Genomic DNA, 13,095 nt, shown 5'->3' on the forward strand with positions numbered 1-13,095 from the left:
ATACAAATAAGGACATAATGAGGAGTAATGAAGGAGGAAAAAACAAACTCATTAGAGTCAAGATTGGCAAAGTGGCAGAGGTTTACATATGTTGATTTTCTTCACCTTTCTTGCAACTATCCCCCCCCCCCCGCAGGAACATCAAAAAGTATCCCAGTTGAGAGGAAACAAAACACTAGCGGCACCGTGACACAGAGCCGAGCAGAAAGACCAAAAAGGACCACCTCTCACAGCACGGCGCCCGCTGGCACATTTGAACGTTCTGGCGGTGAAGGATGAGAGCGCAAATCAGTGGTGTCACGTAAAGGCCTGCGGGCGAGACCTCGGAACAGAACAATGCTGTAATACAGAACACCCCGCTTATGCCATTTGGATAAAATAGTGCAACGTTGCGTAATAATGATGCACTGAGTCATGGTGGAAGGTCTTCTGCAAGGCTGCACAGTGATTTCATACAGGATTTTTGTATTCTTTTTATTGTTTGGATTGGGTTTTTTTTGTTAAGTTTGCCACCAAGGATGAGATACCAGTAGGCCAGGCCTTTCAAAAAGTGCTGCGTCAATAACGGTTAAGAATTTATGTATTGTGAAATATGCAATCAGCTACATAATAAGCTAAATCAGCGTGTTACTGGCTACATGATGTTGTTTATACAAGGCAGCAGAATTATTATAATAACAATAATAATTATGGTAATAATAAATAATTTGCAGGACGTTCACAAAACTTTCTTAAAGAGCCTCTAAATCCACCTCCTCTTCTATTTAAAGAAATGTGAAGAAAGTGGGCGGGGTTCTGCTGTTCAGTGATGGTCGGGATGGATCATAGAACACACCAACGTCAATTGACACAAACTCTTAAAATGCCTTCAAATTGGTTTGAGTTTTTTTTCAGGTTTCAGTTGAGAAAAAAAAAAAAGAAAAGCCCAATTGCAGCTACTCAAACTGTACGTTTACAAACACATACAGTATTTGAGCCCAAAAGACAGAATAAATTAAAATTTAGGCTAATCCAATTACATGTAAGTATATACAGTATATACAGAGCATAATCATATTTCGACACGTTTACTATTTGAAAAATGTGGTTTTTTGTTTGCATTCAGGGTGCGTGGTACCACCCGTTCTTCATGAACATTCAGTTTGTTGCAGCACTCAAGCAAAAACAAAAACTGAAGCTTGGCATATTTACAACAGCAATATGGTTTGGATTAATTTATAGATTGGCCGAGACGATTAAGCTCGCGGTGCTTACATGCCGATCTGTGGCAGTGTGTACTTTGGTAATTTACAGACACCATTCATCTCAGAGCGTCGGCAGGAGAGATGGAGAGAGAGAGAGAGAGCGAGAGAGAGAGAGAGAGCGCGAGAGTGGGCAGAGGAACGACTGGACGGGGAGTGGGAGGTTCAATTTACTGGAAGCACTGTGTACCGTCGCCACTCAAGAATGATTCATTGAAAAGGACTTTTTTGTACTCATTTAACTGAACGCCAAGACTAGCTCAGGCGAAAGAAAGTTTGCTTCACAACTTGTAGTTTTCTACATATTAAAGCATGTATACTGTGCTACTTACTTTTTAACAATGGCATCAAATGGAGTATTAAGAACGATGGAGTTTTTGCTGGTATCAGCAGTGATCCCGTAAGAGAGCGACTGAGAACGTATCCCCGTTCCGCGGGGTTGTTTGTTGAGCCCGAAGCACAGAGCACGGGGCGCGGTTGTGGGGAGCGGAGAATCGCTACGATAAGTCCGATCGTGCAGTGACTTTTGATTGGGTGGGCAAGACGCACGTTTCGCCGGGCGTGGTGCCGCCCCCCTCTGATGGTGTCACCCGGTGCGGTCCGCACCCTGCTAGTGACTCCACAGTCTGAGGTTTGTGTATCTATCGACGGTGGAGTTATGACGCAAGCTTAGTGCAAGTGTAAGCTTACCTTGTGTTGTAAATATACAATAGACGACACAATGATTAACCATAATATGACAATAACATTACATTGTAAAGCTGTTTAAGCTGGGGGATTTCAAGCATGAAAATCTGCTTTATGTGGTTTTATATGACTGTATAACAATAATAAGAAGAATAAGTACTTCATGATTGAAGTGATGACGTATGATCATAAAATCATAAAACTTAATAAAAGGCTACTTATAAAATGGAACAGAAAGAAAAAACATATATACAAATATAGTTTCCATTTACCTTACCATTTAACTTTCCTCGGTAATGTGAAGCTAATTATAGATAGAAGATGATGCCATAATCACAGATGCACTGAGCATATGCTAATCCTTTAGCAGCTGTTTTTGAGTGTTATTATAACAGACCATAACTTGTTTCATGTGATTGACATATTGGCCAATTAAAATTTCTCAGTGACAGGAAGTGTGTGCTCCCCGTTGAAGTGACACATGCACTAACCTTCCATGTTCGCATGTTTCTCCTTCCCTGTAGAGCAATTTTCGACCTGGGTGACATCATTAAAGCGGCTGGATCAGGACGGGAAGGACTTCAAAAATTGGGGGGTTTTTTTTAGGAAAAATTTCGGCTGAGAGAATGGATAACGCTGTTTTTGCCGCGCCACAATACATTTTAAATTATTTATCATAGAAAACAATCTCCTGCTCTGGATCCTTGTCAGGTAAACACTGGCAATTACACACACACGCACACACACGCACACACACCCCTCTCATTCCAATGGCACCTGTCAAGGGGTGGGATATATGAGGCACCAAGTGAACAGTCAGTTCTTGAAGTTGATGCGTTGGAAGCAGGAAAAATGGGCAAGAGTAAGGATCTGAGCCATTTAAACAAGGACCAAATTGTGATGGCTAGACAACTGGGTCAGAGCATCTCCAAAACGGCAGGTCTTGTGGGGTGTTCCTGGTATGCAGTGGTTACTACCTACCAAAAGTGGTCCAAGGAAGGACAAGCAGTGAACCGGCGACAGGGTCATGGGCGCCCAAGGCTCATTAATGCACGTGGGGAGCGAAGTCCAGCCCGTCTGGTCCGATCCCACAGAAGAGCTACTGCAGCACAAATTGGTGAAAAGGTTAATGCTGCGCTGGTAGAAAGGTGTCAGAACGCGCAGTGCATCACAGCTTGCTGCGTATGGGGCTGTGTAGCTGCAGACCGGTCGGAGGGCCCCCTGCCGACCCCCGTCCACCACTGAAAGCGCCTACAACGGGCAGGTGAGCGTCAGAACTGGACCACGGAGCAACGGAAGAAGGTGGCCTGCTCTGATGAATCACAATGCCCCTGGCCAAACTGCAAAAAAAAAGTTCAGGAATGGCTTGAGGAACCTGACAGAGTTTAGTGTTCGGACTTGGCCTGGCACGTGTTTTTTTTCCTCATGTTTATATGGACATCATCACAATCATTGCAGCGGAACAGCGTGAAATGAAAGGACGAGAGACATTTGCGATGTGCAGAAAACGCGCTGAAAATATGATGGAAAAACCTGCATTTGATTGTTTTCACATTTCGCTCTATACTGAAAATCTACGAGTGAGGAATTCGCTTCACAGGATAGAATGTGCAATTTCCTGTCAGAATTCAATGGAACGGAACTTCAACTGCAAGTTGAGTTCTATTCCACTGTGCAATGCTTTGCATCCTATGACTCTTCAAGGACACTAAGATCTTTTCGTAAACCCCTCCGGCACAGGGCGTTAATTGGCCTTTTAATATTAAACTGGGCAGATCACTGGAATGGAACACAACTGTGGATTGCATACAATTCTGGGTTTCATACACAAATTCATAATTTCATTCATAAAAAAGCAAATCTCCACTCATGGCTTTTCAGCGCAGGGATCAAGCGACACGAGAACACTCGAAACAAATGTTTTGCTTTTCATTTTGGTTCGGTTTCCCACACATCGCCAACGAAAAGAAGAAATAAATCCATTTTGGCTAATTTAATAATTTGTGAATTGTATTTGACGCCGTCGCCCACAGGTGCGTTTAAATGTTCCACAAATTCATCTCCATTCGACAAGCGCAGGTGCGACGCTACAAGCCGGAACAAGAAAGGACACCAAGTACAACTGTACACCGAACTGGAAATTATCTTCAATCTGTGTATGCTGCCGAAAAACACCGCATTAAAACCAATTCAACAGATCAGAGCCTCACGCATGAGGGTCTCCATTTGTGGGAGGAAGGGCAGTAGTAGCAGTACATCTGGTGGAGCTACACAATGATCAAAACGATATATACAGCTACACTTCCTGTTCAGAAAGTATTTTCACACGGCGGCAGCGTGCCGGCCGGCTCGCGGGGCGGGCAATGTAGCTTCGTATAATTCCTTTGGATGTGTTCCTGGGTACAGAGGGAAGTCACGGCAGCGGGAGGGGTAGAAAGGGGGAAAGTAACTCTAAAAGGATCTTGGAGGAGTTTTCCCTCCAGGACCGAGGTGGGAAGTTGGGTGCTTTCGACTTTCATACTCCAACGCGGAGTGAACTCGAAAGGGAGCCCCACCAGAACGACTCCTCAGCGAGTTTTTTTTTTTTTTTTTTTTTTTTTTTTTTTTATATCCAATTCTGCAGCACGGATCGTTTAAGCTTGAACGTTCTTTATTTTTTGTTTTTGACAGCGGTTCCTTGAGAGCATTTTTTTTTTTCCCCCTCCTCTCCCTCTCAGGGTACTGAGTGCAATTTTAAACCTATTTCATGGTATTTACTTTAGTGTCATAAATGGGAACTCGGACGAAATGTTATATCGCGACGCAGTCCTGCTCAAATATCGCGATACACGATATTATCGCCGTTGTTGACGGGGTGGGAGGGATGACCGAAAAGTGTTGCCGTTACGCTTTTTTTTCCCCCCCAATAAACACGTCAACAATAAAAACACGTTTTCTTGGAAGAAACAGATTTTCCTTTTATGCCGGATCGCGGAGAACAAATCGCTTTAGGCCTCTCCAACTAGGGAGTTGTGCGTGGGCATTCACTAAAACGTGCGCGGGGGGAAAGGATCTCCGGTTCACCGCGCGAGCCAAGCAAGTGTGAGTGAGGAAATGAATTCAAAGAGTTAAAAAAAAAGAAACTTACTTATTTTGGGATTCTCAGCGCGAGAAATACGAGGTTGTGGCGATACGCGCTGATATGGGTGAGTTTCACGGTCAAAGCCAGACTCGGCAGCTCTGTACGACAACAACTTTTGTTTATAATATCATTTCAGTAATGCGCGTCATAACCCGGAGCCGCAACTTAATCGCCGGCACCACGTCCAAATCCTGCGTCGGCTTCCTCGCCGTTGCGCGCGTACGTCCATGTGCATCCTTCTTTGTGGGAGCAGGTCAATGAGCTCTGTCCGTCGCTCCCGCGGACGGACGGACAAGGCGGGGTAGGGCAAATTTCGATGTTGTCAAAATATTGCGATATTTGTATATTATCGAATATCGGCCCAAGCCCCATGGGCACTGAGGTTGGGCTTGGGGGGCGAAAAAAATAAAAAATCTGGGCCTAACAACCTTTTAACTTTGAGGTCAAGCTTTAAGCCCATAAAACTCTGAAGTAAGTGCCCAAGCAAAGCACTTTCATTAGGGGATTAGTAAGAGGACAGTCTCTGGCCTAATGGAGTTTTTATACAAGGCCGAATGTCTGCCGGAATAAAACTCCTCCCTCAGGACTATAAATGGGCCTTTGTAAGCGCTGTACTGTCAAGGCTGGTAATTTGCTGATGAACATGAACGCATGTGTTCTATAAATGACTCTTGTCTTTGCGTGAAGCAACATGAGCCGAGCGTAGAAAACAATGGATTTTTCCCCGACACAGCTTCCAGTCATAAAACATATATATAAAACGGATATGTACACACAGAGTCGAATGTCCGGATTGACCGGAAAATATAACAATTACAATATATATATATATATATTTTTTTTCGTTTAGGTTTCAGAACGAAAAAAAAAAAAAAAATTTATAAAAAAGTTAGATGCAAGTTTATGCAAAACTATGCAAAACCCAGCATCCAGAAGACAACGGTTATCTGTCCTCCGTTTGAGACAGCATTTCGGTTTTCCCCCGGACATTAATATTGATATCCGCCTCCGTCTGTCAGACACAGAACCGTGTCCCGCCGCTACCAAAATGATGGAGAGCCCGTTTGGGGGAAAGTTGGTGGGAAAGGCGGGGAGACGGCGGGAGGGAGGGAAAGACGGAGCGCGGGAGGAGGGAGTGAATGAGTGAGTGAGAAGCTGACAGCTCAATGCCAAAGCAATAGAGCGCTCAGAGCTGATCCCTGCCATAGAACTGACAGCATCAAACGTAATGATGTTCGCTCTCGCAGCCAGGAGACACCTCGGGGGCCCCCCGGACCAAACCAGTACACCTGGCTCCTTGTTCCGGCCGCCCGGATATGCCTCCATTGCTCATCGCGTGCATTTTCCACTCTATCATCTTTTTCGTATATAAATATATATATATATATACACCAGACTATGTCGGTTCGGATTTGGCGAACGAAAAATAACGAACCCAAACGAACAGGCCGTCAAAAACGGAACGCACATGCAAAAGAACGCACATGAAGGAATGATGAGCACACACTGTCTCCATCCATTCATGCAGAAGGAGGCGTTGGGTTTATGTCCAGGCAGCAAAGGAGTGAGCGCAGGGATTGAAGGATTTGGGGAAATAAAACTGCCCTTGAAAATAACATAACCTACGCACTTAGGTATGTATCTACATCGGGAGGTATATATAGATATAGTTCAAAGCTCAAAGCGTTTTATTTGTCAAGTGTACAGTACAACACAAGGCCACTCGGTACAATGAAATTCCTGGGGCATGACAGGCAACAACTGCGTAGTGGGCATAAAAAGAAAAAATAACAAGGCAAACATAAGGAGGAAATCATTTGTTTTTTTAATAAAATAAGTCGAATTAAAAAAAAAAAAAAAAAGAGATAAAGTAAGAAAAAAAAGAGTAATAGTCGATATAACGTATTTCCTCAAATATTAAGCGGAAGTCAAATAAAAACCGGGGCCTGGGGACGTGGTCTACACCAGCACAATACAAGCCTGCCTCAAATACAGACCGGGGGGGGGGGGGGAACTGATCAGAGCGGCGACGCTGTTCCGGCGCGCACAAGATAAATGGAAAGTGTGTTTTCATTGCAGGTGTATTTGATATACTCCATTTCCTACGGCCGCGTAGCGGGGCGCGGATCCCTCCCGGGGCGCTGCCGCTCTCCGGCGCTCCGAGCAGCAGGCGGCGCGTTCCGGGCAAACTCGGAAGACTGTACATTCCCCATCAGCTACCAACACGAGTGCGACTTGTAGGGTATTTTCTGTACTAGCTCTCTTTTTTTCACCATACATGTGTTGCATGGCGTGGCACCCAGACGGAAATTTCATTTGGAATTCATACTAAAATATGATCAAACATACCTGCAAAATACAAAGATATAAAAGCCTGCCTCTAATATAAGCCTGCTTCCAATGAAGGCCTGGTACCCGCTGCAATTAAGGTACATATGGCACTATAACACTGCAAATAAAACTATGTAGCCCTATGCTAACTAGTGCTAAACAGTTACTATGTAGCCCTGTGCTAACTACGCTAAATGTGCTAGTTAGCAGTAGTTAGCATAGGGATAGAGAGTGCTGCTGGATTTGTATATACTGTATGCTTCTTTCATTTAATCCTACATCCCTTTCCCCACGGGGAGGAATAAAGTTCCATCGTATCGTCTCTCCTCTCAAAACCACTCGTAGGATCGGGTAATAAAATAGGCCAAAAAAAAAAAAAAGAAGAAGGACGGAGCCCTTCTCTCTCTCTCTCTCTCTCTCTCAGCAGTGCTAGCTAGCTATTCATGAGTGCTAGCGGCGCCACCACATCGCTAGTTAACATAGCACAGCTGCAACGATTTGATAGCTAGCGAATAGCCAGCTGGAGAACTCTCACCCGACTCATCCGGTCGTCGGCGAGCTTGAGGCAGTTTTCGTGCGCTTGCCGTCACGCGCGGCCCGACGGGGACGGTCGCGTCTTCTTGGGCATTCCAGGAACTTCTGCGCTGAGCGCGTCCGACAATAGTTCTTCTTCTTCTTCTTCTTTGGTTTGATGGCCGCGAGGAAAACTAAAACTGCTCATGGAGTGTTTTATGAGTTTGGAGCAAAATGAAAGGCTCATTCCAACCCAGCGTCCGTCCCGTCGTTCCTGCCGGACACCCTGCAGCGGGCACCAGTCACCACCATCAGTCGTTTTGTTTGACCAGTTGTTTGGGAGGGGGTTGTGGGGGTTGGGTGGGGTGGGGGGTCGAGAGTTGGGCTTGGGAGTGGTCGACGCCCAGGTACAAGGGCAGCGAGAGCGCCGGAAGGAAGGAGTGCGCGGAACACGCGGCGAGAAAGTCGGCAACGGAGGACGTCAGAACTTGAAACAACCGGGGTGCGGCGGCGGCGGTTGCAGAAAATAAATTTGAAAAAAAAAAAAAAGAAGAGAGAGACGGAATGAAAGGTAGAGGAAGCGACGGGAGGATCAAAGAGCGCATGTACACGGAACGTAGCAGGGGGGGTGAAGATTTCACATCCTTTGTCAGAATCGACACCCGGGCGGCGGAGGGGCGCGGCAGAAACAGCAAGGGGAACGCCGCCGTGATCAGAGAGGCGGCGCGCGGCATAAATGGCATTTAACGACAAATATGAAGGTTTGAGGGCGGGAGAAAATACGAATAAACAAAAGAGGCGGAGAAGGTGAAGGGATGGTTTGAAGCCTGCTCCTCGCTCATGCTCGCCCTGCACGTCGTACACAGTCCCGTCAGGAGTTGGACGCAAGCGACGGGGGGACAAATCCACCATCTGCCTTCAGCGCAGAAACTCACTCCGCGTTTCCGGCAAAGCATGGCGTGGCGCCGGCGCACTCTGGCTTGGCAAATCGGGGGGAGCCCTTTTAGTAAATGTATGTTGGGCTTCGTTGCTCAAGTCCCCGTTTGCCGGCGCTATTTTCGTTGCTGGGCACCGCGGCGCTGTAACCCGTGTTACAGCCGAATCGGAACCCGGCGGTTTGCGCGACGCTCTTCTCCCGGCGCAAAAGTGCGGCAATTACTTGGACATTTTCCCGGGGCGGGCCGTCTTTCTCATCACTGTCGACGCTCATCTTCAAGATGTGCACGCACAGGGAAAATGAGCCTCACACACAATCGGCAGGTCACCCATTTGGGTCTAACACCGGTTACAACACTGCGGCGCAGTGATGGAAATAGCGCCGGCAAACTGAGTTGAGCGATGAAAGAGAGTGATTTTTTTTTTTACTCCTCTACTATGCAAAGCCAGACCGCTGTGGCATTATATTAGCTTGGCCCGAAATGTGGAGTGAGCTTTCGCACTGAACACAAGTTGCGCATTTGCCCCCCATTAATCGCATTGAACCACTGATTGGGGGATGCAGCCCCAGGTCCGGTTGGCAGCACTTAAAAGGCTGAACTTCTGCGAGAATGGAGCGATATGTGCGCTCAAGCTTAGCTGCCTACGTATGAAATGTTTAAAAGAGGAAAAAAAAAAAACTCAAAAAATGTGAACTATTCTTGACTAGTAAGTCAGAGAACTAAAGCCTGAGTGCAAGGCGTGTGGGCGGGGTGTCATCAAAATCAATGAAAAAGGTATAGTTATCTACATGCACATATTCATTTGCGTGTGCGTGTGTGTGTGTGTGTACCATGCAGAGAAGCACAGATGGCTGGTAAAATGCGATAGATACATGGGCTGCGTGGGAGTGTATTTTGTTGTTGAGGTCATTGGATGCATTCTGCTTGTTTGCACGTCCAAAGAGCAGAACAACACACACCGGTGCAACGGATATGTGTGTGTGTGTGTGTGTGTGTGTGCGTGACATCTTCGCCAGTAAGCATGTGTCTACAGTATCTAAGTGCGTTTCCATACTTTCACAGCACCTACCATGACGGAGATGTGCAGCAGATGCATGTGTTCGTGGAGCACGTGCGCGGGCTCCCGGTCGGCCGTGGGCTGGGTGGCCTGGGTGAGCTGCTCCGAGCCCGTCACGGACACGTGGAAGTACAGCGTCCCATTTTCCAGCCACTGCTGCTTCCAGTGGACCTGGGAGATATCCGCCCCGGAGCCTGACATCTCTGCAAAAAACCGCAAGGGTAAAGATAAAAGGTAAAGAAGAGTTAGTGAGATCCACTTTAAGCCACTTTGTGGATTTGACATTTAGAATATCTGCGAGGGTGTGTATGCGGCTGTGCCGACATCCGTGTGTGTGTGTGTGTGTGTGTGTGTGTGTGTGTGTGTGTGTGTGTGAGTGTGTGTGTGCGTGGAAGTCTTGTGTCAACAAAAAGCACATTAGTCAGTGAAGAATAATCCTATAGGCCCAGAGGTGAGCGTAAAGTTACATATTAGTATTCCGGTGGAGTGCGGTCTAAACGCAGGTCAGGGCCGCGCTGCTCCCAGAAAGCTTGCTTTATAAACACAGGAGCTCTGAGACGACTCCAGAGAAGACTGGACTTCTCACCCTATTGTCATTAGGCCAGCGATGCCAGTCAATAGAGAGAAAACATAAACGTCTTTTTTTCGGATTGCATTGCTTTGCTGCTTCACTGGCATCTTTATGATGATGACTCCCCCCCCCCCCCGCACCCGGGATACACGTCAGGAATGTTGCCCTAAATCCTGAGCCGAGGAGTTGGCATGTGCCACAATAATTCAGCTATCACAATCAATACGGCCCCGCCGGCGTAATAACCGAAATAAATCAGGTTGGACATATCTTGTTCCCGTGTTTCTTCCATTTGTTCCCACTCCCAGTCCCCGGTGCGAGGCCAGTGCCTTCCCAGTGCTTTACAAACGTGGAGACGCCAACGGCCTCTGTCACCGGTCTGTTATTTATCAAGCCCCGCGCCATTTCATTGTCGATAACTGTTGGAGAAAACGCCGACGTCCTACTATTATCTCCACAAATCTCCAAGCGCCGTATAAACCTAATGAATACATTAGCTCCGAGCCGCTGTTGATATTAGCATAAAGGCACCGACGCAGGCTCCGGGCGCTCGGGGTACGTTTTGACTGCAGGGAACCGGAGGCGACGGAGAGGAGAAAAGACGGGGAAGAGAAAGCCACAACCTTGAAGGTAAATAGATGATCCGGGTTTTTGCAATTTAGAGGGCAGATCGCAAAGAGGGCGGAAGAGAAAAGACAAAACAGCCGGAGTGCCGAGTTATCCAGATATGGATCACGGCACAAAATGGTACTTCCATCGATTGGCGGGTTGGTCGGGACTCGGTGCCCCAGGGAAGGGGGCTTGTAGGGCCTGATACAGTATATCTGCCGCGGCGGGGGTGACAGGGGCATAGATAAGCGCTGATCCCCAATCAGCAGCAGGTGCCACATGACGGATGGCTGGAGCTGGCGCCGGTTATTAACCCGCTGACTCTGGGTCAGTGGCCATCGGGCGGCAGGGGAGCGCCGCCCGCCCCGGACACTCACTTCCTGTTCAGGGGGCGGAGGAGGAGGCGGAGCCCCGCGCCGCACTATCAGGGTTCCTGTACCATATGCTACTGCCACGACACGTTATTTATTTATTTTTTTACGGTTTTTATATTGTTACTTCTTATATATAAATATGTTTTTGTTTCTCTTGGTTTATTGTACATTGGCAATTTCTTCGCATTACATTTTTTCGGTTTATTGCAGTTGTTTATTGTTAGTTTCTTTTTTCTGTTCTAAATTTATTACTACACTATATTTATTTACTATACTATTAATGACTATCATTTTCTAGGATGACTGCATTTTGCCAAAACTATCTTGATTCTTGTTTAGGTTTATTTTATTGTTTTCTGTTAATTGTAGGTTGATATCTTGTTTACCACGAGGTTCATTGTATATCGCAAATATTTTGGTTTCATGTTTTATTTGTACTATGTTCTAGCTATCTTTTGGTTGACTGTATATCGGCCTTGTTTCAGCTAATTGTCCGATTCATTGCATATTGCCATTTCATTCTATTTTTCTTATGATTACTCCATGTGTCCATCCATCCATCCATCCATCTAAAGATGTAGTTGTCATTCTAACTCCAACAAAAAAAAAAAAAAAAAAAAAAGGAGTAAAAGTTTGTCATTCAATGTATTTCTCTCAAAATCAAACCCGATGGAGGGGCACGAGTTTGACCTTTGGACGCCGGCGCCGGCGAGGTTGTTGTTTCCCATTCATCTGTTACTATTTTAGCTGTAGCTGCACCGCGCTCCTCTCAAACGGCCGTTTGAACGCCGTCCACGCGCCGCGCGGCTTTCAAAGTCCTTTAGATGAACGCGGATTGTTGGGGGAACTTTTGACAATCACTCGGAGCCAAACTGAAAGAAAAGTTTCTCCGTGGAGAGCAGGGAGACTCAACCGCGCTAATAAATATAGAGCCGGAGTACCACAATGAGTACGTCAGGCATTAAGATTACTGGTGTGTGTGTGCGTGTGTGTGCGTCTTTCTCTCCCGTGCACTGTATGTCATTGGGCAATAAGCCAGATGTTACCGGTATACAAGGGTATCGCCGCAAGGCCCGTTTGTAATTCATTAGGCGAACTACTAACGTGTGCATGGGCAATGTGTTTGTTAAGCCCTGTTTATGTGTGTGTGTGTGTGTGTGTGTGTGTGTGTGTGCACGCGCGCGCGTCTCAGTGTGAAATAGGACGTCAGCGCTTGAGCGTCAACACGGCCAATTCCAAGGACAACCCTGAGGCGCGCTGTTGTAACAATTTCCCCAAAACAACAATACACCATGACATAGTTCACCAGGTAAGAACTTGAGACAAATTGGGAGAAAGGGAAATGGTGAAAACAACATGTTTACCAGGGAAGTTTAAAAATACAGATACATTTTCTCTGAGATGGATCGATCTCTCTCTGTCTCTCTCTGTCTCTCTCTGTCTCTCTCTCTCTCTCTCTCTCCCCCCCTAAACAGCGATTTGGCAAAGTTTGGAGGCAATCGGAGGGTGAACACTGCAGGATATAGGATTTTAATATGTCACACAAAAAATAAAAACCATCTGATATTTGATGCAATCATTAATACTCCAAAGAAAAGCTGCTGCCTTTGTCGGAGAGTGATTGTTCGCACGTTTAGAGCGTCCACACGCTCA

At 46.4% G+C, this 13,095-nt stretch overlaps 1 protein-coding gene across 1 annotated transcript in view; it reads right to left on the reverse strand.

Moving 5' to 3' along the window:
• Positions 1–13,095, reverse strand: part of astn2 (astrotactin 2) — a gene marked incomplete at both ends in the record, with an annotated part of 347,495 nt that overhangs the window by 260,054 nt on the left and 74,346 nt on the right. The window contains one exon of the mRNA XM_080017621.1: positions 9,901–10,091. Within this exon, the coding sequence (XP_079873747.1) occupies positions 9,901–10,091 (191 nt within the window). The remainder of the gene's footprint in view (positions 1–9,900; positions 10,092–13,095) is intronic.

Source organism: Zeus faber, assembly GCF_960531495.2.
Source record: "Zeus faber genome assembly, chromosome: 17".
Classification (NCBI taxonomy): domain Eukaryota; kingdom Metazoa; phylum Chordata; class Actinopteri; order Zeiformes; family Zeidae; genus Zeus; species Zeus faber.